Genomic DNA, 26,070 nt, shown 5'->3' with positions numbered 1-26,070 from the left:
CACTTTTATGGCCTGCTTTCCAACAATGGCTTTCTTTTCAAATTCATTTTATTTAAGGGTATCAAGATAATGGGACTGAATACAAACAAACACAATTTTTAGATTTCTAAATGGAAAAAGTCTGAAAAGTTTTTCAGGCCAATGTGCCGATTTTGAGCCAATAGAGAAAGTCTATAATAAATTGAGATCTGATTTAAAAAGTAATCGCAGATATATTTTGTACAGTAAATGCACTCAAATAAGAACTCAATGCATTAAAAGCCCAAAATCAATAACATCCATTTTTATGCAACTTTAATTTTAATGGAGTTTCTTCTCAGTACTGATGTTGACTTTATATTACTTTGATTAAATTGGTATAAAAATAACTAGGTGAAATATTTATGTTTCTTAATTTTGCTGCAGTGTTTGGATGACACTTAATGAAAATAACAAAAACCAACAACAAAGGAAACCAAGTCAATGTGTGCTTATATTTTATTCACATATGTTACATTTTGCATTAAATGTCCCAAGTCATACTTCCTGGTCAAACTCAGAAAGTTTGAGTCAGCACCTACAGTAATGTACTGTATTCCTCTTCATTCACACAGGAAAACACACAGAAGCTTTCAGTTACAACTTTACACCTGTTACTCATTGGCTATTTGGTTGCGGTCATTTACAAAGTGGGTACAGCGAAAATAAAGAAAGAAAAGGATGAAACCTGGGGGAAAAATCAGCATGCAGAAATTCAGAAGGAAGTTCCCATGTGTGCTCCGTTTCCCCCCCACATCGCAGCACAACGTGGCCCAGCATCCCAGGCGGCCGTAAACCGAAGCTTCGCAGGCGTGACTGAGCCAAATTTCCACCCTTCTAGAAAGCAAGGTGATAGTCAGAAAACTGGGTAGCTCAGACAAACAATGGTTGCTTAAAGGATGCCATGCACAGTGATATAATGGACACCAACTCCGACGATCCTCCAATGTCAAAATGCAACTACAAATCACAGCTAGATGATGCACGAGTAAGAGATAGTCATAATGAATTGCTCTGTACTGAAGATATGAACTTGATTAAAATGCATAAAGGGAGAAAAGCCTTTCAAACAGCACAGGAAGATCAATTAGGAGTTCTGGCTTCTCGGCAAGCAAACGTCCGCTTAGCCGAGATTTAAGAGGTTGAGAGGAAACTCCTACAAAGTTTGATATTTTTGTTCAGACGTGACGCAGCAGGACTCGGTGCCTGAGCGGTGATATTTATGAAGCTGGACTCATTTGAGTTTTTTTTTTTTTTTCTCCATTACATCCAAACAAACAAAAAAAAAAAGAAAGAAATAAAAACTCTAAAAAGGCAGGTTAATGTCACCTGGAGTGGGTGCAATGTGGCGACCGCATACCTCCTTAAACTTTAAAGTGAGTTTGAATCCACATTCCCAGCCACTAACTGTAAACTCAAAGCACAACCTTACAAAAAAACAAAAAAATCTTCACAAAAGTTAACATTAATTGAACAATGAGCAGCAGCATTTATTTAAATATCTAAAACATATTTTAAACAGCAAAAACAACAAAAAAGGAAACATAATAATTCCTGAGGATGGATTGCAACTAGACCCAGAAAGAGTCCTTTCTTGTTCGCAAAAGAAAACTCTTTGTGTATTGATGAGTGGACTTGGTCTTGCCTACCATCGCACGTGAGCAGACGACGAGTGCAGCCTGCAGAAAACGTTGTTTCACTCATCCGGAGCTCAGAAAACCCATGGCTGAACAGCAGCGAGCGCCGCGATAAATATAAGGGATATGTGTTTTCTTCATCGAAAATGGTGCAAAAAAAACATATCGACTCCGTTAGGGACATTCAGCAACCCTGATATTATGTTTTCTAAATCCACATCTGCCTGATCTGTGACGTTTCAAACCCAAACAGGACAGACTTTTAAAGCCTGCTCCAGATAACCTGGGTGAACTTATTCCCACTACTTTGAGCCGAGATTCAGATTTTTTTCCTTTTTCCTGTTGAAAACCACACAATAGATCACTTGAGCACACACACACACACACACACGCACGCACACACACACACACACACGTGTTAGTCTTTTAGGCATGACTGTACACCAAACTTCACATAAACTGAAAGCTGTGGCAGCGATAACCTTACTGGATGTTTGTTTTTATCATTTTAAGGATTTTCCAAATATTTTAATCAAGGCAGACACAAGCCAGGAAATCATAATAACAATGATAATAATAATAATAATAATAATAAAAAACATCTCTATCTTGGGTTTGTATGTGTTTGTAAGAGGACTTTGGAAGATCTTAGAGTCCATTATAGTGTGGCCCCCAGCGTTTATTGATGTGATCGAAGGTGTGGGAAACCCACTGTTGCTCCAGAACTCGATACCTCTCTTCACACAGGAACAGAGGCTTTCCACGGCTAAAGGAAACAGAGAGAGCAGGTCAAGAAATGCTTGCATTCAAAGAGTATTTCAAAGTACTTTAAAGCAAAATAAAGGAACAGAAATAAAAAACAAAGAAAACAAAGAAAACAAACATGAAAAATAAGAAATGCGTATCAAAAGCAATAGTGCGGGCTGGTGAATTTGAATAACTAAGTGTTATATATGATCTTTACTGGCAAGTTGCAGCAAACGGTAAGGTTTTCAGTCATTACTTTAACATTTCTGCACGTTTCAGCCTTTCAGGCAGTTGGTTCAAGAGCCGAAAGGACCCAAAGTGGCCATGTGAGGAAATGATTAGCCCCTGTCCAGGTTTCCTGTTTTCTCACATTTAAGGTGAAATAACTCCAAATCATCACCAAAACCCTTCACTTCACAACTTCAGAGACCTTTATACTCTTGATAAAGTCAGACTGGTTTTAAGCTAATATTTAGATGCTGGAGGAAAAATTACATTCCAGTTAAATGCAATTAAAGCGCATATTTATTGTTTCTTTTATGCTTAATAAGAATTTTTTAAAAAAAATAAAACAGAATAGTGTGATTAAAAGTTATTTAGCTCTGTATTCTAGAAGCAGTGTTAATGTTGTTCATTCTTTAATACATATTTTCTTCATCATTACCATCAGACTGACAAAAAAGAATGGGTAATATATATATATATTTTTTAAATTAACAACATAATATGTTTTAATGCTTTAATAACCTTGTTTATTTAGTTTAACCACAGAAATTAATATAAGTTTATTTTTAATTTTCTAAAATGTATTATCATTTTATTTGTTCTCAACAGCATACATAAACTAACAGCAGGAAAAGCTTTTTTTAAAAGAGTTTTAAAGCGTTTAAACATTCATCATACCGTAAATCTCGATCTTCTTCCCCATGAGCGTCAAGGTAAACGGAGCCCCACAGACAGAAGCGATGTCCACGGATGATGATGATGACTGAGGCGTTTATCAGCAGAAAGATGCCTGTCGCTGCGCCACAATGTTGGGAGTGCTGCAATGATGCAGTCAGCATTGATGACTTAAAAAGGATTGTTTTTCCTACATTTCAAAACTAAATTCTATTTCTTTGGGATACTAAGATATTAGTAAAAAATAAAAATCAAAACTATTGTCATAAACTTACCAAAACACATTCACAGGTACCCTGCTGTTTACAGCAGACGCCTTTGAGACAGACGAAAGAGCCACAAACGAGGCAGAGCGCAGGGTCTTTTGGCACCTTTTTGCAGACAGTGCAGGCCTTTCTGTGATAGTACTGGAAGATGATGTTGTAGTTGTCTGGTAGCTGAAGAAGGCGAGGCGCTGCCCACTGAGGTTCTTGGACCAGCAAGCTCTGCACGGGAGAAGGACGACAGCAAAGGTCTTACAGTCTTTCTGCCCTTCTGTCTTGCAAGCTACTAATGAATATGGTTCACTAGAGCCAAAAAAAATAAATAAGGGCAACTGAATTGATGTTATTAAAAACAAGACACCTGCAGAAATGTAATCACTGACAACTCACAAGGGTTTGCGTTAGCTCATTCAAAATCTCAAACATGCTGATGTCAGTCTCAGAAAACCTCCACATGCTTCAGATTTTTTTTTTTTTTTAGCAAAGTTGGTACATTGACTAAAATTGACATACTAGTGATTGCTCAGGATGCATCAGAGATCGCCCTGTGACCTCATCGCACCACTGCGTCACCAGGTCAAAGGCGTTAAAGGGCCACTCCAGACATGAGGCACTGTGTACGGCGCTGGGAGGCTGAGGAGCTGACGACAGCAGCCCTAAACACACAGCCAAAGAAGAAAACTCCTCTTCCTCCTGAGGCAGACAAGAAAACGACAAGTGAGCGAGAAAAAAAAAAAAAGCTGTAAAAAAGGCAAAAAAAAAAAAAAAAAAAAAAAAAAAACAACTTGAAATGATTCCTATAAACTACATTTCAGGTCGCCATAGAGCATCTGCTCCCTGTGATTAGAAACAGAGAAAGGTAAAGTCTGGTGCGCATTTAAGAAATAATGAAACGTGTTTGTTGAGCTGAACAAGATGATGAAACACAGAAAAATCTGAGAACTAGAGAATGAATAATTTAAAATAACGAGCCTAGAGTAGAATCAAAGAAACTTGATTCTGATCCTCTAAATATATACATTTTTTAAATTTCACATGTGTAAATTATGTGTGAACCATTTTCCCAGGTAGAGAATTCAACCAGAAACCTTTAGATCACAAATGGGAATAAGAGTAAAAACTAAATAAATCTGTTACAGTAAAAGCAAGCAGTGAAAAGAAAAAAAAATATTGTGTAAATGTATTTATGTAGGTATATACTGCGTATAATTATTTGGGAAATTTCAAAGCTTGCGAATACTTTTCAAAGACGGCGAATGATCCACACATCTTGCAACCAGAACGTAGCAGACTCCTTTTAACCAACTAGCACGAAAACAAACCCAGGTAAAAAAAGAAACTAAGCATAATTATTAGTTTAATCATTCAACCCCTAAATATCATTATTAAAAACCTGGAACGAATGTATGAGCAAACTTACACAAGCGAAGGATTTCACTTCTCACACACAATTTAACTTGCTGGATGGAGAGTCTTTATGAATATATGTTTTAAAAACTTATTTACGCATTTTCTAGGTTATCCAAACGCAACGATTTACTTTAGCATTCAAAGGTCTCTCCAATACAAGACGTGCTGGCCCTACAGATCATACTGACTAACGCAGCGCAACGTCTGATTAGCGGGAAGAGACATTACTGAATGTGTGTTCTTCTGATTTGAATGTGTGTTCTGCTGATCTGGCTGCTGTTTTATACAGAGGAAAACCTGAACGCATTCATCAAGCTGAAGGGGGTAGAATATAAAACAGCAGCCTTATCTCGTCTGCTGTCGTTCGTCGCAGATTTATAGGAGGGGATTTTAGAGTCTAAAGCTTCCCTTTGTTTCGAGCCTCTGATCTGTCTTCACTGTGCTTTCCCGTTCACTTTCACGGCAGTCGCACTCAACTCAATACAGATATTTTATGCCGTTTCAAAGCCGTGTCAACAGTGAGCAGCAATCACAATTAAAGAACAATGGAAAATTACTATGTTTAAAGATGGAAATCCCTCAAATGAAAAGTTCTCCAGCCAATTAGCTTAAACACTGAACAACTCCAGTGATATTGTTGCACACCGTTTTGTATAGATATTAATTAAATTCATTTACATTGTGCCAATTCACGACAAACAAAAGGCGCTTCACAAAAAACCCCCAAACAGAAACAGATAAAATTCATACTTTATGATATATATACTCTGATACACTTGTTAAAGACCTTCAACTCTGTTCTTTAAGTGGATATTGTTACAGCAATGAATGTTGTCCCGATATCGAGAATTTAAAATGAATACGATACAGGTTGCCATAAATGCTGTATCTTATGACCCCAGGGCAAGCTAAAGCCACGCCATTTATTTCCCACTACTGCTGTAAAACTAGAAACCTACATTTCCATACTGCTGACTAAAAATGAGCATGCTGACATTCAGCCTTATTTCAAGGTATTGTTGCATTAGTTTGGTGTGGGCTGCTTAAAATAGGAGCTCAATTTATTCAGTTTTTTTTTTTTATTTATTTTTTTTATGTACTGTTCTGAATGAGAAACATCACCGTCTGTGACTGATGCATTCTCAGCATTTCTGTGCAGTTTAAGAGAAATAAAAGGGAAGCGACAAAACTAATACAACTCGGCAAGATAAACAAATTACTTACATTTTTTTTTTTTTTCTAAATTAACTGTTTTTTTTACCACGATATGAAAATGAAACATCACATATCTACTGGATGATAAAACAACCTATACTGAGCACGTGGCCTCTCAGATCAAGGTCGTGTGGTTTAACATTTACCTTCTTAAGTGCTCCTGATTTGACCCAGGCTTGCCTTTCTTCGGAGCTCAGCTTGGTTGACAGTGCAGCTAAAGCCTGAGTGAACTGCAGGTTGTACAGCATCTTGATCACGCAGGTAAAGTGCTCTAAAAGAGGCCAGAAAGAGACACCAGCAGGATGAGCTGGTTTATAAGGTTTCTGGGTTTAAAAGTGCGAGGAAACAATAGGCAGAAAACTGAGCCGGACGGGTGTTTTAGTTGGCAAAGAAATAAAAACTAAAGCAACGGAATGTAAAGTGAAAAAATATATATATCTTTGTTTAAAAGTTTTACAGATAAAGAACATTGACTTGCATTTACAACTAAATATAGAGCACGTTCTACAGTTCGCCAACAAATTTATCTTCCAATCAGTTCTTTGAAGAATTTACTTCATTTTCACAGGGAATGAATAAAGTAAAGAACGAGGGAGAGATTAGGGAGGGCGAGTTCTTCATGATCCTCACAGCCAAAACAGCAACACGAGTACACACAAAAATATGTAAAATGCTTCTTTTACATTATTACTTGAAGCGTTCAGCCTCAAGTAATAATGCAGGGTGTCCTTTTGTTACAGCTATAAGAAGGTCTGTACACCTGCGATTTCCTGATGCTGGGGGAGAAGCCTTACCTTTACGCAGAGGCTGTGGCATAGTTAGCACAAAGATGATGAGGAGGGATGGGACATCTCTAAACAGCATGGGGACCTCAGGTCTCTCCTCATCAAAGCCACTGCAAAAACACACCAGGGAGCTTTTTCATTACTCAAACGGTCCTGCGTGTAACACAGTGAAAAATGTCAAACAGCTGTGGTAATGTGAAACCCTGAAAAAAACAAATGCAAGCCAAAAACTATGAAGCACATGAAGAAAATGTAGAGACCATTCAGATACACAGCCGAAAATGAAAAAAAAAAAAAAAAAAAAAAAACCTAACTAATAATACTAGTTCATGTGAGAGGCTGAGTTTATTCTCTGCTTATCTGTTTCACACCTTTGGTAAAATCACTAATAACGATCAATTAAAAAAAACAAGACAAGCAAGGTAATGTTAAAGTCGGTGGCATACGTCACAAGATCAGAAAAAAAGTAAATGAATTGTACGATCATACCATTTTGTTTCTTTTTAGCTCAATGGTCTAAAGAGATGCAAATCATCTTGTTGAAATCTTGAGATTTTTTGAATGTTCTAACAAGTTCAACAAACAGAATTCAAATAAATTCACCCTAAAGAAAATCTGACTGTAATGTAAGAAGGAATCTCTATCTCAGTTGTGTTACTGAGAATGAGACAGAGGAAACTAGGTTCTCTCCTGGATAATATAAAAAACTAGAACATTTTTTTCCCCCCATCTCTTTGCTCACTTGACTGCATCTGCGGCGTTTGTGACTGAAAAACTGTGACCTGATGCAAAAAGACCCATCTGCAGGAGCAAACATCGGTCTTGTTGATCTGACAAACTAAGTCGATTGTGCTGAATTTTATTTAATTTTATGTTTTTCTTCACCGTTGCAAATGTCAACTGCTGCGTATCTAATGGCGATAAGCAAGTTCAACATGAAGGTAAACACTGCAATGCTGCATAAAGCACATCTAAAAGTGGCTTTAGACCATCTGAGAGGAAAAGCTTCTGCTGTGGTTTTCCATTTTTAATTTGTTCAACAAAGACGTAGCTTCAAAAGACCCCTTCTCTTACATCCCCTGATTGAAATCCTTAATGCATTCTGGGTAACATATTCTTATTTTGTGCCATTCCAATTTACATCTCTTTTGTTCGGTGCATGTCCCGGTCTCCACTCTACCCTTGAAAGGCTGCTTTGGGGGTTTAGAACAAGAGGAACTGCACTTAAAGAATAAAACCTTCCATTTCCAAACCACTCAACACTTAATTCTTCAGTGCACTGGAAGGAAACCTTAGAGGACGGAGCTTTCAGCCATTATCTGCAGCCACACACTCAAACATTTTCTTTTTAAGATTCTCTCGTAAAGAAAATGGCAAGAGGGATGTTTGGCATCGACGTGGAAACGTCTCTCCGTCCCATATAACTAGACTACATTAGGTCGACAGCCTCAGGGTGTGAATGACACTGCTCCCTTATGAAGCTCCAGCAAGAGTATTTTTAAACAGCAAATAGGTCCAAAGAGAATACTGAGGCTGCCAGCACTTTGACGGTAACAGGTGTGAAAGCATGTCTAACAGAACATTAACAGAGAAGAGAGGCTATTTGAGCTTCTTTTTCAGGTGCAGTAAACCATGTTTTCCAGAGCTAAACAATATGCTGAGTCACAGCATCAATTTGTGCAATGTAAGGCACTGCTTGGATGCAATATTTGGTGGGCTGCTATATTTAAATGCTATATTTTTTTTAACATTATATTTGGTTGTGAGGACAAACTTTGGCGACTGAGATTCTTAAGCTAACAGGGAGTTAGCTGAACCACGTGACATCGTCACTGCAATATTCAATGACAAATTGCAGTTGAATGTTTCTCCAACATCCTGCAGCTCCGGTTCTTTCAAATCATCAATTATGGAATCCAAATTGATATGGTTTTTTTTTTTTTTAATTTCCTAACATTTCCTTAATTTTATGTCTGGTTGTTTTACCAAACATTAAAAAAAAAAATCCAACCTGCATATTTGTACCTTTTTGTATTTTGCTAAATAAATACTAATCCCCTTTAAAGGGCAGAAGACGGCTGGGTGCTGGTGTTTCACCGCTGCTCCCTGTACACTCAATTTGACAGGGTCGTTTGGCTCTGCGTGGAGTGCCCGGTAATTTGCCAGATGCAGCAATTACTGGTATCTATGGTAACCAGCCACAGTCCCCCCTTCCCAAAACCTCTTTTTTCTTCTTTTAGATCCAGTGTGTTTTTATGTAAGAGGAAATGGTGAGAAAGACGCCAGAGGATGGAAAAGTTGCAATGTATCAACAGAACTGCAGATTTCCTTTTAGGAAGAGTATTTGAGGACGAACGTCACTCACTCTGCGTCCTTGTGTTGTGCAATCTGCGTCAGCTTCGTCCACGGGTTGTACGCTGAATCGATGCTGTAGAGTCTCATGTGCATGGCCAACACGTGGAACAGCTGATCTGAAAGAGGAAAAGACAAAACATCTGGCTGTTGTCTCACAAATCGCTCGCGTGAGAATGCAATCGTGTTGATCGCGGCTTGTTTTATCACAGCAACAAGCAATGCTGATGGACTTATGAGAGACGGCAGGCTAATGTCTGGCTCAGATGAAACGGGGCCAGCCCAGATGGACTCATGGCCAGGTCCGACAGCCTAGAGCGTCTCTTTTACACCTGTTCTTTGTGAAACTAATGGAACATGAAGACAGAGCATCGGTGCACACACAAAACCATGTTTAGTCACTACCTTCTCTACCAGAATCACACCTCAAAACCAGTCATTAATTACCATGTTCAGGCGTTACTTTAATGTAATAATATGTATAACATGTTTATCATGCAAGGTGAAAAATCAAAATTCATTCAAATCTGCCTAACAACAGAGACAGCCGATTTATAAATGCGGCTGCTCTCAGGACGAGAACGGTAACAAAAGGCATTCGCTCTCATTTATTTGGCTTTGCAATGATTTCTGAGGCAGTAATGCAGCAAAATGGCTTCAAATATTCGACACTGTAATTTTCCTGCCAGCCGGTTATCAATTCTTGGAGCAACACTGCCCTCCGCAGGTAAAAAGAGACACGGCAAAGAGTAGTCAAGGTGTCAGATTGTGACGGCATCCCATTTGTCTTCAGTGCAGATTGTTTCCCCTCTCTGCCATCGCTCTCCTCCAGCCAGCAACAAACCAGAGAGGGGCAGCTACAGGGAGGAGGGAAGATCTTAAAAACAGGAGAGAGAATAAAATCCTGGCTGTAATTAACTAGGCTCCTCAAAATATATGCATTAAGTATCTGCTTGTTCCAAGTTTTATGGCTCCAATTTTTCCATCTCTTTGTCAAGAGGAAGCAGAGTCAAGTCTAAATTTTGTTTTCTCGACTACCAGAAAGAAATAACTCAAAGTCCTTTCTTTTGAGGAAAACAAGAACAAAATTTAAATAAACCTCATCATCACTGTGCTTTATATAGGTTCCTAAACAAAACAAAACAAAAGCTTTTCGATTGCAACAAGTTGAGCTAAACATCACCAGTGATTAGATAACTTGGCACGACCATTGTTACAACACTGCCTTGTTCCAAGTGTTCATATCTCCTGAAATGTTCCATATTTTGTCCCTTTACAACCACTTCAATGTCTTTGATTTTGATTTTTACTTGACAGAACAACCCAATTATAGTAAAGTGGAAGAAAATCATGCAATGCCAGTTTTTCTGGTAAAAAACATGTGTGTGAATCGTTTTGTTTTCTGCCACGCAGCGTGTTTCCACATGGTGGTTAGTGTGACCAGTGCATTATGGGTCAATGCATTCTGGAGCAAAGGTTACGGTGAGTGTTTGTGAACCACAAAAACAGCAACTTGGGTGAGACAAGAAGGACACTACTACATGTCCATGGCGCGAAACACCGGGGTCTGATTGGTCCTTTGAAATTACAATCACTTACACGCTGATCATCAACGACTCTGAAATGAATGCAGATAGTTACTGGTATCAATAGATCCACATCCCAGGACCAATTGTGGTTTGGTGCACAATTACTTTTTTTCTAAGATGATACCTCAGTTGTCTCAGGTCAAGTAATTAAATATTGGTTTACAGACAAAAAAACCCCACAAACCACTAATAACACTAATGCCGCTTCCAGTCCTGCATATTGGACTGGAAGCGGCAGCATTAGGTTGGAACAGGGAAGGTCAGCATCATTATCCTTTAAAATGCCTTTAAAGTAGTAGAGTAAAAAAAATTTTCAGCTAAAAAAGCAAAGCTGCTTAAAAGCTAGACTCTCTACATTTGATTTAGCTGGTGCCCTGGGAGTTGAAAAGAGAGCTTGTTCCTACAGTCAATTGTAACCTCATCAGCTGAACACATGAGGGGCCTATAGTGAAGCAGGCTTAAGAGCCCCATGGGCTCTAACAGTTAGCGAACGTCTGCCTTTTTCCTTTAAATCCATTTCCCTAAGAAGAATGAACACTAATGTACTGCAAATGAGTAAATTTGGCTGTCAGTGTGGCTACACGGTTAATGTAGCTCAAAAGTGGCAATCCTTAAGGGGAGAAATCTCTCCAGGCACTTGGGGATGACGGGGCGTTTCACTGGAGCAGCTGCAACTCTGACAGAACAATTAAATAACTAGAAAACGGGAAGTGAAACCCAACAAAATCACACATCCATCTCTCCAGGATTTCTCACTCTATTCACCGATGAAATTTAACTTCTCTGAATGGCAATTTTTAATCTACGTTTTGTAGTTGAGAAGAAATGCAAACATTCAGGTTTTCATTTCTAATACAGATCCCATCACATCTGAGTTAAATGACCTTGTAAACTGTAAAAAAAAAAAAAAACACTATAAGTTATACTTTAGTTTTCCAAATAGTTAACTCGGATCAGAATCCATTTTTTTTTTACCATTAACTTGTTTTTTTCCCCCTCAGCAGTTGAGCTGTAGTACTGAACAATGTGCTGAACTGCAAGTAACACAGTTTAAAAGACATAAGCTTTTACAAAATAAAAAAAACAAACTAAGGATTGTTAAAAACTCATGTGCTCTTTAAAACACAATTTAAAGAAACCTGACTGCAGACAGAGAGGTGGTTATTTCCTACTCGAATGCCTAGTTAAGTTACTTTGTCATTCTAAATCGGGCCAGTATCTTCTCTTGGCATGCAGCGATTGTTCACCAATAAAATATAAGAAATCGAACCAGCAACTACTCACTTAGACATGAGCGCTTGGCAGCAGCGCTGGCTCCTCCGGAGCACAGGTTTCCTCCCCGATGCACGAGCTCCAGCTCCAGGTTTGTCCTGAGGGTCAGAAACATAAGCAACCTTAAGCAAATCAGCTGACTGGTAAGCAGCTCAGCTGGTGCAAAAGTGATCACCAGAATACGCTCATGACTGCGCCATCACGGCTTTTAGTAAAGTCATAAGTCTTGTAAAATAACTGAAGTGATTCCTTTTAAACTGTTCCCAATGAAATGATTAATAATAAATGAGCTTTGCACAAGTCAAAATCAACACAAGTTCAATTCGCAGCACATTCACATCAATGGTTTTCCACTGGACTTTGTGGGGAATTAACAACAGTTTATGTATGCAACAATTAGCAACATTCTCCACCCTGTATGGCCGTACTTAGATTTCTGAAAATCCCTCGCTTACTCTGTAGGTGAAACATATGCAGGGAAAACTGAAGTTTTGCAGGGATTATGCAGAGTCGTGTAAAAACTGCATCACGCCTTAAACATGCCTCTGAGATAATTGGACACACACACAGATTAGGGATTACGCAACTTCATGGTCGACAGAACCCCAGTTTGTGATCAGCTGGTCAGACGCTACAATTTTAGTAACTTTTTTAGATTAGTGAAAATCAAACTACAAATATGACCGGTAACTAAAAAGCTAACAGTCTTGTTCATCCTATAGAAAACTATTCTCAGATTTGATCCAGTGACCTGTAAACGACATCTACAGAGTGAATGCAAACAAGGTAGTATGCATATATTTGCGTAGCTAGTTGTGCGTTACTGTAGACTCTGATTTTCAGTCTATTACTATTAAAGAGCTTGGTTATGAACATGAAAGACATCGCCTAGTCAAACCCTCTGCCACTTAATGCACTTTGTCAGCACAACTCCGTCACATTGCATAATAGATTTTCCACGAGATGCACTATTAACATAAAAGCCCTTCCAAAGTCAGTTTATGTAAATTGTTCTATTATCAGTTTTATAACCATGAATATTAAATGTGCAGTCATCCTCACATTGGAATTTTGTTTTTGAAATGATTAAAAAAAAACAAGACATTTAAGAACATAGATGGTGAAAGCAGATATATTCTTAGGTGTTGCTAAGAATGGGACTGATCTGGGCCTGTCTCGCCAAACCTCTGGCCGTTTCTTCCTACAGACCATGGAGGAGGGGCAAATGCTTGGGTTTCCTGGGAGAAAAAAAAACAACCCAATTTCACATAGATAATGCAACCACAGTGAAGCTCCATCTGGCTCTTACTGATAAGAGCACCCGTGTGACAGAAGAATTTTCCACTCCTCGGGCAATTTGCTCCGTTCATTGAACTTCATAGCGCCAACAGGCTTCCAGACACACTTAGGGGATCATTCTGTTTAGGGTAGAGGGCTGAGGGTACCAGTGTTGGGAGGACAAAAGGTCTAAGTAGCTACGCCACACAAATGGCTTCTTTTGAGTTTTTTGGAAACGGGAGATGGTGTTGGTTGAGGGGATCCCAAGGTCACAAAGGGAGTCAGTCATCTCTCTTACCTGTGACCAGTCTTTGTGGAAGATAAAAGTGCTCAGAAAAAAACCCAGAGAACATTTCCCTTTGGGTCTGTTTAGTCTTCGTTTGTTTTTGTTTGATCCAAATGAGTATTCTCCAAAATCTTTGGGTAACGTTTGAATGGCAGACTAAGTTTAAACAAAATAGATCAAATGTACATAAGTCACGCATCAGCTATAAGCACAAAAAATATATTTTAAATTAAAGATCCCTTTTAATGCTGTGCCAACTTTGTCTGCATGGATGGTTATTGTTTGCTAAAGTCAAACTTTTACAACAGAACAAAAATAAACGATGGCCTTTATTCTGCTGGATTCATCTGCTACTGGTGCGTGAATGTGCACAAAATGTGTAAAGTGTTGCTGGAGGATGACCTTTAATGCAACGACCAGCCAATAAGATGGAGTCACAGTACACACACTCAAATGATGTACATCGCTAATATTATTTTAAGGAGGAATCTAGACAAGCAGTGATATAAACAAAGAAATGACTAGGCTTTTTTTAAAAGGTTACTTTATGGATCAACTTTCAAGAGCTACAATATGCCCCATCAAACCAAATCAGGAACAGCTGATCAGGAATGATACATAAGCAATTTGTTTTTATCCAGTCAAATCCGTGATCTTCCTAGATCACAAAAAGTAATTAAATAAATCACATGGGCGCTTGATGAAAGGAGCTATAAGGGAGGGTTTCTTTTACACTGTCTATCACAAAGCTCCTACTGAAACGAGGCTAGTAACTATATCTTAAAGGTGTGAAAGAGATCCTGAATGTCACTTTAAACGCAGGTGTGCACTTTTCCAAGTTCAAAAACCAAAACATGCTCTTCTTCCATGTACAATTGAATCAAGTGTCTGTAAGTCCAGTTAACACAGGAAAAACAGAATTGTTTGTGAATAATATTGACTAATTTAAACAATTAGAGGGCTATGATCTTACCTTGCCACCGAGTACATGAAGAGGAAATCATTATCTGGGGAGCCAGGATTTTTGCCATAGTCCATGTATTTTTTCTGGGTGGTGTTCTTGATGTCTTTGATTACCAATTCCATTTCTTTACTCAAGTTGGACTCCGTCTAAGAGGAAAAAATAGTTTAAATCATCTATAGACTGCAAAATGTAAGAATAAAAGACAACACAAATATTTTTATCTGGGTAATTTTATTAATGAAAAGAGAATATGTGCAGGAGACAAAAAAGCTCAAGGTTTTACTTTAATTCAAAACTATGGATTGCTATATTAACAAATCAAAAATGTCAAAAATGTCTTACAAAAAAGTTTGTAAAGCTAAGTGCTGCAGCATTTAAAACTAGTGACTTCAAATAGAAATTGCTATAACAACCATTTTGTTATAAATAATGTAGCACTATAAAGTTATATTTTCAATTTAGTTTGTATTTATATATACCTTGATACTTTTTATCTTTATGTGAATCTACATGCACTTTCACTTTTCTGCTATTACACCTGAATAATGTGGGACAATAAATTATATTTCTATTCTATTCACATGCTCAAACACAAACGCATGGCCAACCCCCTATAAAACATAAACATATGGCAACAAGATGGAAATAAACATTAGTTTTTAATATCAGTCTAGCTTTACTCAGACCAATGCCAATACGTTAACAAATGGCACCAACATCTGCTTACTGATTGTAAAGCCGATATATATTGCGTTCATAAACTTAATTTAAAACTCACTGGAAAAAGGCCGAGTTTTTCCTGCAGGTCCTCCACCTCCTTCACCAGAATGCATGTCGCTTTGTTCGTGGGTGTGTGCCATCCACTCGAATCTGTGCCACGCCCAGGGCGGCACGGGAGGACACTATTGGCAAACTGCCGGCACAGTGGGCAGGTAAATTCACCCTTATCAACAGAGAAACCCTGGAGGACCTGGTCATTCTGAAGAAAAACATCACAAGATTAAAAAAGATTCTGCAGATATAGTTCTAAACATAAGCTAAAAAAAAATAAATAAATAAGCAGAAAAGTTAATACTTTCAAATTAAAAGGAAAAAAAGATACAGATTGTGATATAAAACAAAAAAAAATGTTTCATAGGTGTTTGGTTTATGAGCCATTAATCTCCAACCTAAACAGGCATCCAGCTTCTGTTAGAGGAGCATTAATTTCATAAGGTCAAGTCTTTCTTACCCTCAGAGACTCCATGTAGGACTTATGGCAATCTATATGCAGAGTGTGTCCGCAGGTCTGGACATAGACTCCTCCATCCCAGCCTATTGACACAGACTGCAAACAAGAACTCTGCAGAATTCACAAAAGAGAAAACACATCAGTCAGAGCTAATTCATAGATATCTATCCTGCAGAGGCTTCTGCAGCTGAGAGGCAATCTGAACTCCTCAGCATTAAAAGGACAAACTTAGACAAATGTTTGTTTTTTATCTATTGTACATACCAGTAGATTTGCTTTGTTCAAACATTTAAATGTTATATATTTTAATTGAGAGATGTGCATGGGTAGTTTCTGACAAATCAATTTGTGGAAAAGAATCAGACATGAGATGATGCATTTTGCTATATCCTAAATTGAGAAATCAGTCTGTGGAAGGTCATTTAGAAAAATGCTTTTGACGTGAATTTTACCAGACGGCGTGCAACATATAAAAGCTCTTTGGGAAGTCGGATTTTTACCTAACTTTAACCAAATATGTGTTTCTGTAAGTCACGTACATCTTTGAAGAACTGTTGCATCAGCGTGAGCCTGACATCATGAGCCACGCCGCATGTGTCTGCAAGATATATGTGCTCCTCGTCGCTCGTTGGTAGCTGCTTGGGTTGTTTGCTTTTGCGTCGGTGCCCAAGAACTGGAGGAGAGAAATGAGGTAAGATGCAGCGATGCCGGTGAGAAATATAAATATCCTTCCCTTAAATGTGGATTTAACTGTTGCTTCAACATTTTTAGAATAAAAGGCACCATAGGTGGAGTCTACAGAGGGACAATCTGGACGAATTTAACACCTGAGGATGCTTGGAGTAGAACCACTAATCCAGTTGGCCGGTCCTCGGTGGACGGCCCGCTCTGTCCGCAGATCACACAGTCGTACAGAACCTCAGACTCCATCACTTCCGATGACCCCAAATCCATTGCCGCCTCATTTTCAGGAGATTCTGCCCCGAAAACAAGATTGAGAAAAGAAAAATGAGAATGACAACTTATTTGTACAAAGCTTTCCACACAAAATATTCAAATAACAGCAGCTGAGGCAAATAAAAAAAATAGGTAACCGTTAGATTAAGCCGATTACTCTGAAAGAAAACTTTTGTTCAAGCGATACTTAAACTTTTGACTGAATATTAATGGACTTGAATCACAGTATATGAATGTGTTGTACAGCAATGAACTGGATTGAACTAAACCAAATTTGGATTCTATATGATTACAGAGATGACATTTGTTAGGAGATTGTCCTATATTGCTGCTATATCAGGGTGTATCAGTGTTGCATTGGAATAAATTTGATATTTTCTCAAATTTCAGGCATGTCCATTCACTGTTTAACCCTGAATTATTCACTGGAGGCAAGAAGTTGCCGTCTTATAATCTCTAAACAGGAACCGATTTCAAAACTTCTGAACCATCCATTTAAGTGGCAAACGACCAACGTTCTTGACCTTCATTTAACCCTCAGATGCTACATCTCGTTCTTGTGGTTGTATAATGGTAGAATAAAAATGAAGATTTAAAAATCGGCCTCCGCATTTTACATTAATATGACGAGCAGATGCAGTTCATGTTTACTGTCATTTAACCAAAGTGAGCAAAGGTCCAATGCTGAATCATGCACATCACCAACAGGTTCATTTTAATTCCAACTGTGATGCTCATAATGTTTAAACAGTTTTTGAACCTTGCTGTAAATGGATGACAGACAGTAAAATCTCTCTCGACTTGCTAGCAGCTGAAATTAATTACAGACGTGAAATCAGTTCAAAATGGTAAGGACTGTTCAAAATGAGCAGTAAACACTGAGCAGAAATGTCACGTTGTGTTGGAAATTGATTTATTGCTTTTAGGAGGAACATGTTCTCAGAGGAGGTCACCGTGTTCCTGGGGAAAACAGTTTCACCTGGATGTCAAGGCTGCAGCCTTAGCCTCAGGCTATCCAAACACACCGAGCCGCCTTTGACCGTACACGCACCCAGAAACACACACGAGCAACTGCACAATGGGCACAGCAGCAAGAACACCTAGAGAAGCATAAACTGAGGACGCCTATGAAAGCTAATCTCTAAATGTTAGACTGATCTTAAGTAACACTGGTCTTACAAACCAATTATGAAGTCAGTGACAGCTGTAACTACAGTATTGTAGAAAAGTATTTGCCTCCTTACACACTTTTCTTTGGCTTTAAATACTTCAATATTGTTAATAGGAGGTGTTTTTGGATAACACCAAGTTTTCAAGAAAGACATTTGGTCTGCAACAAAGTGCTCTTTATAATGAAACAACTGCTGATTTTACGCTCGACTTTATTCTGTATTGTCATTTGGAGACAAAGTCTCCAATCTTTTTCATATCACGTAGAAGCAAAGTCAAACTAAACATCAATGACTTTACTTAATGGACAGTAAAGTCACCATATAACTCCTCTTCTAAGTTCAACCATTGTTTTTGTACAAGTGAACCAAATCTTACATTAATCTGGAAAATATGACAAGTACTAAAGTGCTAAAGTTACAGCACTGCAGTAAAAGTGCAGATAAACGTCACACAGCACAGTTCTGCAAGAATGGACCTACTGACCACAGCAGCCATTATTCAGCTGCTAACCATGCTGTGTCAGGGTGGTCCCTTAGAGTCCGGTTCGCTATTAGGGCTTTGATCTTATGTCCCCTACTGCCAACAGGCACAAATACTCTTTTTCCCACGTCTATTTCTGCTAAATAGACCCCAGAGACCGTATGCACAGACTCGACTCCCTCTCACCTTGCATCAGGGGGAAAATAAAATCTGAACAATGATAGGTTTACTTTACTTCACTTTAAAGTAAAGGCACTTTACTTCAAGGTCTGTGGTAGAAACATGTTCTCTGAACAAGAAGGGTTGGTGTCCCACCGATCCAATAAAACTGTGATAAAGGCTTCAATAGATACAGTGTTGAAGTATATTGTTGATAACGCATGTTAGTTGACTGATTCATTTTTATTTACAAATTAGTTTCATACTAATTGCAATAGAAATTGATAATGAAATGTTTGTTCCTATCAGGTATCCATCTAAAAAAAAAAAAAAAAAGGCTGCCAGTCTTGATGATGAGTTGTAACATAATGGAGGCTAAAACCTGTCACATTTTATTCAGTTTTAATAACTATTTAAATAGACAACCTGGTGGAGAGTCGGAAAAGAGCAAAAAATGAATAAAGAGGATCTTAATCTTATTAACCGGACATATGAGTGGGTGCATCCGTCCAGATGAGCCAAAACAACAGGAAGATAACCTCTCCATATACTAGGTGGCCAAAATGAAAAATATTTTTGGCCACCTAGCTTTAAGTGCATTTAAGGATATTTTATTTATTTATATATATATATATATATATGACAAAGACCTTTGACTAAATTCATCAAAATGTTAGGTGTTCATCCTAGTTTTCCCTGTATCCCATTTATATTTGTATTTTTGTGATTTTGCATTCTTTGTTAGCAAATATTTCAGCACTTAGTGCAGTCTACTTGACACTTGCTGCAATGTTGCCATCTAACACAAAGCTACAGCAGCACATTTATTTATTTTTAGGTCTTTGGACAATAATCACTTTGACTCCAGGAAGAAATACAGGAATCCAAGACGGAGAGACTCAGCAGAAGAAACTTCACTCTCTGTATCTTTAACACAAGAATGTGTTCATTCAATTTGTGCAAGATTATTCCAATAACATCTTACTAATAAGGACGTATATTTAACATTGTTAAATATCCTCATAGGACCGTCATTTTGAAGCGCCAACTCTAAAAGCAGAGATAAACCGACTCACCAACATCCATGGCCGTTTCCATGAAACTCTTCTGCCTTGAAGCAAACTCAGCTAAAAGTTTCTGCTGCCTCTCTCGGGCCCGCTGACGCCTGAAACAGAGAAAATACAGGATGAATTTGAAACCAATTTTACCTCTGTATTTGTGTTATTAATTAGTACGCATTTCAATGGTAAATTTACAATAATTCAGTCACTGAGTATATGCTTAGTTTTGAATAATACATTGCAGAAAAAAAGGCATGTAAAATATGTTACATCGAAGACAAACGCATTGATAAAGTTTCGTACCAACCATCAATTACTTAACTCCTGAGGGTTTGTTACATCACAAATATGAAGGAAATATTACAATTATTTCTATCTAGTTGGAAATACTGTGGCACACAAAAGGATTACCAATTATTTTCAAGCTTTCACCGTTAAAGATGGCACTATAGTGATAAATAAGGTGGGCTAATCCTCTAAAGCTGAAGGAGGTGAGGAGAGTTTGTAAATGAAGTCCAATAAGAAGACACAATCAAATGCTGACAGAAGTGTAGTAGCTCAATTATTCCCTACTGATAACTAAAAGGGTGCAAGCTATCAGATTAAATAATGGCGTATGGATTTTCAGCGCCAGTGACCACGTTGCTCTCCGACGGTTGGCTTGGAAACAGATCTAATGTGTTTAAAAGAGAGAAAATCTAACTCTCATTTTCTCTGTGGGATGAAACGAGCGCCAAAGGGAGGTTGTTAGAGGATTGCTAAAGCCGTTTCTATCATCATTAACCACAGAGCACACAGACTGGAGGCTGATTTCAAGGGGAATAAATTACAACATTCAACATTTTGGTTTTCAGAAGAGCCAGACGAACATATTTTCACGACCTCCGTTAAAACAATTAATTGCAACATAAATGATCATGCGGGATAGACTGTGTTGAGCGCATGCAATCTGCACATTAGAGATCATCAAAGCTGGATTGTGTACAGACAACTTCCGCTTATCTGCACCTTTACACGACTCCGTGTCAGACTTCTAGCTGATCATTGTGCATGTATGCAAGCCATTTTTCATCTCTTAATATTTTATCTGATTCTAAAATGATTCTTTTTAAACCAGTACATGGTGACAGACTGCAGGATGCAACGATGTCGCAATTTTATTGCATGTTTTAACATTTAGTTTAAAATCTCGTTGCATCTCCAATCGGTGAACGCATCGTGCCAAGACAATAACGCTTGTAACGCTTTGTAACGCTTATGACATTAAGCACATCGACATGCTGACTTCTAAACAGAGCTTAAAATATTTACTGTAGACTCTCCTCTCTCGCAGATGCTCCGAGTTTATGTCTGGTACTAGCTATGCACAATATCAAGAAAATATAGAACAGTCTTATTCCTGAAAACCAAAATAACATTTTTCAGATTTTTTCTTTTCTTTTGTCATTCGTACAAAGTGCTCAGGACTATGTCAGAATTTTAGAAACCTTGACACTAAAAGCAACTTACATCCTACAGCCTACAGGACCTGATGTAGAACAGAGTCCATTCAACTGGCCGAATATATTATTGCTATGCAGAATATGGATGCGGGAGACTTGAAGCTAACCAAATAGTCCTTTCTGATATTTTATACACTGATATTATGATCCACAGAGACAGTTAGATTTCATAAAGTTTTTGTATAGTTGCAATCTGAAACTGAAAAAAGCTGTTTGTTTTGAATATACTTTATAGGCAACCTTTAAATGTCTTTTTGTCTTGTAATTAGGGACGTAGAAAAAAAGATGGAATGAAAAAATATCTATATTTCACATAACCTGCAGTATTTATTTGAACACTTCAGTGATGAAGAGAAAATAAGTTCTATGTCCTTGAGATTATTTTTTTAATATTAACATTTAGCCAAAAAGAAAAAAAAAAACTGTTTTTTTTAAATTAAGAGAAGTAGGAAGGCAAAAGCTTTACATAATCATTGATTGGAATCTATTGGCAAAATCTCTGAACAGAGCATCTTTCATCAATACCCCGCCTCAAGAAGATGATGAGCAATATTTAAAATCAGAGTGAGTTGATATGAAATATTAACCCATAGATTTGAAATTCTTATTTAGCAAAATAAAACACAGTGACTTCACCTTTCCTCTTTGTCCATGGCTTTCTTGTCAGACGGACTGTTCTTCTTTGGCGGCACTGGAGGACACACCTTTCCACAAATGTCCTGGATGTTACGCTTGATTTGGCAGCTGCGTGCGGCCGCCTTGGTGAGGATCCGCTCGATGGCTGTAATGCCGTCTCCGTGAGCGTGATGGCTTGTGTCTGGGTCCTCCAGCCAAGAGGCCGACAGGGAGTTCTGCTTGGACGACATCTTCTGGTGCAGCTTGACGAGGAGGGAAAGCATGCTCTCTCGGATCTCCAGGATCTCGGTCACCAGCTGGGGGGGCGTGCCTGGTGAGACCCAGCGGGTCGAGGAGCTCTTGGGCCTGACGACCTGAGCTGCTTCCGTGTTGCTTCTGTTGATTATTTCCTGGAACTTTCTCCTGCGCTCCGCCACCAGGCTGAACACCTGAGCTTCTCGTAGGTTCTGAAGAAACCAATGAAAACCGTGGTTGCTTTTTATTTATTTAGTTTTTTTTTTTTTTTTTTGAAGTTACACATTTCAAAACATTCTCTTATGAAATATTTTGGTCTCGGGGTGGTCATCGGGCATTGGCGGTGTAAACAAAAACCTCACGGGAAGACGATCTCTACACCAATCAAGCAAATTCTACCTTTTCCATTAAAAGATTATTATGCTGTACTTGACTTAAGAGCTTGAAATATATCAAAGATCTTCACAGCAAAGCAAGAGAAAGCATCAAATTTTACGTGCACTGTAGAACTATTTTGGTACAGATAAGCTTTCCTAACACAGCCTTATTACTGCTCACTTGGATTTTGATGGATTAGCCTGGAGCCTTATTACCATAACCTGACAGATCCAATGCAACCCAAAACAAATGACCGCCATAAAATTTCAGCTGACATTACACCTCGTCATGACAACAATATTAGCGGAAAAAAAAAAAATTAGAATCGCCCTGATGTAAAACACACAAGCCCTGTGAAGGATTGGCATGACCTAGGCTGACAGAAAAGGTCCCGAGCTGCTCTCTTAAATAAACATACATCATAAAGTCCAGTCAAGCCACCATCAATCATACTGACATGCGGTTAAAAATCGTTTACACCAAAACCTGCATTGCACACATAATTAGTTTCAGCAGTCAACAGGGAGGTAGGGAAACTGCTGGAGCACAGCATTATATTCACGCCTCAACACACCGAGGCAGGGCTCCTTTGGAAAACACAAACCACCAAACACATGCAAAGAGATGCTTCCATACCAGAGATAAGATAGACAAATGCAGCAGCTGGTGCTAGTGCCATTAAAGTAATTAGACTGTTTTTATGGTAATGGGTGCAGACAGCTACCTCTCTCCAATTTCCTGAGAGACGCCTGGAGTTCTGCAAGAGCACAGCAAAATACGTTTAAAGAGGAAGCTACCTGTCGAGCTACGGCAGTCTGGAAATACAGATACGAGTTGAACTACAGTACAGCTGAAGGAAGGCTTCCTTATTCATGAACAGTATTTTCTTCCCCCTGGTTAAATCACAAAGAAATGTTTAGTTGCCGTGGCTCTCCTCATGTCCGGTGCCCAGCTTAATGCCGGCCCCTTAACTGAACGAAACACTAGACGAGTCTTAAAACATGTCTGGGTTACATAGTCTACATGTTAAAGGTCACAGCTTCGTTGTAAAGATGGATACCCTGCAAATTCGAGCAGAGGGAATTGGTGCTGGTTTTACTGGCATTTCAGATATGCTGTTTTCTACATTTATACAGAATAGAGATGTAGAGTTTAGTGGTTTTTAAATTACCATTAACTGTATGGTAAAGTGTTGTAAAATCATACAGCTACATGTTTATAACATTGTCAATGTATGGCAGTAAATGTGGTCTAAGCGTCCAGCATCACTTGCCTGGCCATAAGAAGAAGCTTCAGCGCTCGTGCTGGGAGGGGTCTCCCTCTTCACTTCGGGCGCCGTCTCAGGAACCCGGACCCTTACGAAGTTGATGACGTGGTGCAGATTGGAAAGCAGATTGGTGCCCGGGAACCAGCTGTCATGGCAGTGCTCCTCAATGCAGGGCTCCTGTAACGGGAAGGTAAAGGAAGACGAAGCATGAAGAATTTGTGAACAAAATGAGAACTAAGACAAATGAAGGATAATGTTTTGATGCTGCACAGATTGTACCTCATCCTCTTTGTTGTCTTGAACCTGGTTGTCCAAGCCAAGCTCAATCAGGTAGAGGACCATGCACAGCACATGTTCAGACATGTTCTGGTGATCCATCCATATCTATAACATAAAATGAAAACAATATTCAGGTTTAATAGTTTTCCTACTGGAAAACTATGGAAAGCATTTGTTACACAGCCTGACTATCGATTTGTGGAGCAGTTTTATAGGTCCTGTACTTCAGGCTTTCCTTATAACAAATCCGTACCAATCAACTGAAAAATCAAAGTGTAAACCGGGATGAAAAACAGGCTCACCTTGTAAAGTAGAGTGAATATCACAATGTGCAGGGTTTTGCAATGCAACAGTCGGGTTAAACCTTTGTAACAAGGATGCAGAGGAGTCCTCTCTTTGTAAGGTGGCCATGGGTTTCCAGTATGGATGCCATACTGTTTCAAACTAGATAATGCCGTCACAAAAGAGAAGGAGAAAGAGAAGATTAGAAGAAAAAAAAAAAGAACAAATACTTGAAATAAAACCTTCACAGCCGCTAATTGATTTACAAAATGGTTTCAGTCTATGCAAGAGCACTCTTTTAGTGATGACTGCATCATTTTAACAAGAACTGGGTCAGTGTGACGTGTAATCCATCACAGTCGGAGTAAATGAGTAACGGGAGGCTGCTATCACACTGAAGGTGGGAATAACAGTTTCACATGTTGCGAGGAGAAATACATCACACTATTGTTTGCACTTAAGCACAGAATAAACAACAGAAAAGACATTTTTATTTGAAATTAGTACAATCATCATTTAAAATACAAAAGAAAAGATCAGACAGCAGGTCAATCTTTAAAAAAAATCTGATTAGTTTATATTTTTATACCTATCAATTGTCTTAAAAGTTGTAGCTCAATTATATTATAGACGCATTAAAAACCAACAGCTGTGGAGGGTTGTGCTAATTAGAATGCCATCCAGCTAATCATACGGCTATTAGACCATTATTTCATTCTGTCACCTACATGCATCAAGATACATTAAGGTTTAAGAGCACAAGAGTTTACCAAAACTGCAATCTGAAGGTCATTTTAATAAAATGCTAGAGAAGATCCCAAAGTGACCAGAGTTCTTTCTTGCTGTACAAAGTAAAGTCACTGTTATCAACACCTAATTTATTTGCATAAAATTGGCATAAAGGAAGGAAATTGCCCCAAACACTTTCAAAAGTTTATTCCTCTCTTCTTGAAATCATATTAGCAACCTTTTCACACATTCTGAAAACTTTTGAAGAAAATTATCCTTTAGTTAATTCTTCCACCTCCAAACAATGTTGACCTGAAAGGCATCTGAGCCGCAGTCAACAAGATGAATTTTCACAATTCAATTGCATTTCAGAGAGAAAAAAGGATTGTTGAGGTTGGTCATTTAATTGGAACCCATTCCAGCAGATGCAGCGGTCACCGATCCTGAACTTTTCTCATCATGTTCTTTCATGATACAGGTGATAGAGGTGAATCTAATCCCAGTCTAATGTGGACAATAAATGAATTATTAGGGATAAATAGTGGAAATGGTGACTTACAATGCTGAGTATCTGTCCATTGCTGACTGAACATCACGGCGATAGACTGTTCTGAGGACGACCATGATGGTGTCAAACTCCTTCTCCCACACCTCAGCTATTTAGAGGGAACGAAAGAAGACAGAGAGGGAAAAGCTTTGCTACAAAGTGACATTGAATCCTTTGCTCCCAGTTTTCATCTGTCCTTTAAAAATGGTGAAAATCTGCCCCCAAGTGGTGACTCTTGTCACACAAAACCTCAAGTTTCAGACTTAAGATTGTTCTCTAATCATATTTATCATTACTGAAGAACTACAAGTAAACAAATCAATTATTTAGTCTAAGATATGTCAAACATAAAGCATAGGTTAAAAGTAATTTTTTTTAATCTCTAATCAATCAATCAAATTTTATTTGTATAGCACATTTCAGCAGCAAGGCATTTCAA

General features: G+C 38.4%; 1 protein-coding gene across 1 annotated transcript in view; it reads right to left on the bottom strand.

Moving 5' to 3' along the window:
* Nucleotides 1-459: 459 nt before the first annotated feature.
* The window catches only part of ubr3 (ubiquitin protein ligase E3 component n-recognin 3), a 42,612-nt gene continuing 17,001 nt past the window's right edge, over nucleotides 460-26,070 (bottom strand). Inside the window, exons 19-38 of the mRNA XM_015044326.1 lie at nucleotides 25,644-25,740; nucleotides 24,376-24,517; nucleotides 24,074-24,178; nucleotides 23,801-23,971; nucleotides 23,252-23,284; nucleotides 21,916-22,361; nucleotides 19,793-19,881; nucleotides 16,775-16,924; nucleotides 16,487-16,620; nucleotides 15,948-16,058; nucleotides 15,495-15,695; nucleotides 14,726-14,862; nucleotides 12,201-12,286; nucleotides 9,341-9,446; nucleotides 6,985-7,085; nucleotides 6,267-6,461; nucleotides 4,079-4,305; nucleotides 3,578-3,787; nucleotides 3,306-3,445; nucleotides 460-2,421 (exon numbers count right to left, since the gene is read on the bottom strand). Coding sequence (XP_014899812.1) covers nucleotides 2,304-2,421; nucleotides 3,306-3,445; nucleotides 3,578-3,787; nucleotides 4,079-4,305; nucleotides 6,267-6,461; nucleotides 6,985-7,085; nucleotides 9,341-9,446; nucleotides 12,201-12,286; nucleotides 14,726-14,862; nucleotides 15,495-15,695; nucleotides 15,948-16,058; nucleotides 16,487-16,620; nucleotides 16,775-16,924; nucleotides 19,793-19,881; nucleotides 21,916-22,361; nucleotides 23,252-23,284; nucleotides 23,801-23,971; nucleotides 24,074-24,178; nucleotides 24,376-24,517; nucleotides 25,644-25,740 — 2,999 coding nt within the window. The 3' untranslated portion in view covers nucleotides 460-2,303. The remainder of the gene's footprint in view (nucleotides 2,422-3,305; nucleotides 3,446-3,577; nucleotides 3,788-4,078; nucleotides 4,306-6,266; nucleotides 6,462-6,984; nucleotides 7,086-9,340; nucleotides 9,447-12,200; nucleotides 12,287-14,725; nucleotides 14,863-15,494; nucleotides 15,696-15,947; nucleotides 16,059-16,486; nucleotides 16,621-16,774; nucleotides 16,925-19,792; nucleotides 19,882-21,915; nucleotides 22,362-23,251; nucleotides 23,285-23,800; nucleotides 23,972-24,073; nucleotides 24,179-24,375; nucleotides 24,518-25,643; nucleotides 25,741-26,070) is intronic.

Source organism: Poecilia latipinna, unplaced genomic scaffold (genome assembly GCF_001443285.1).
Source record: "Poecilia latipinna isolate Pla-1442-1.1 unplaced genomic scaffold, P_latipinna-1.0 Scaffold37, whole genome shotgun sequence".
In the NCBI taxonomy this organism is placed as follows: domain Eukaryota; kingdom Metazoa; phylum Chordata; class Actinopteri; order Cyprinodontiformes; family Poeciliidae; genus Poecilia; species Poecilia latipinna.
The sequence above is the reverse complement of the archived record's forward strand: the minus strand, read 5'-3'. Positions and strand labels throughout refer to the sequence as shown.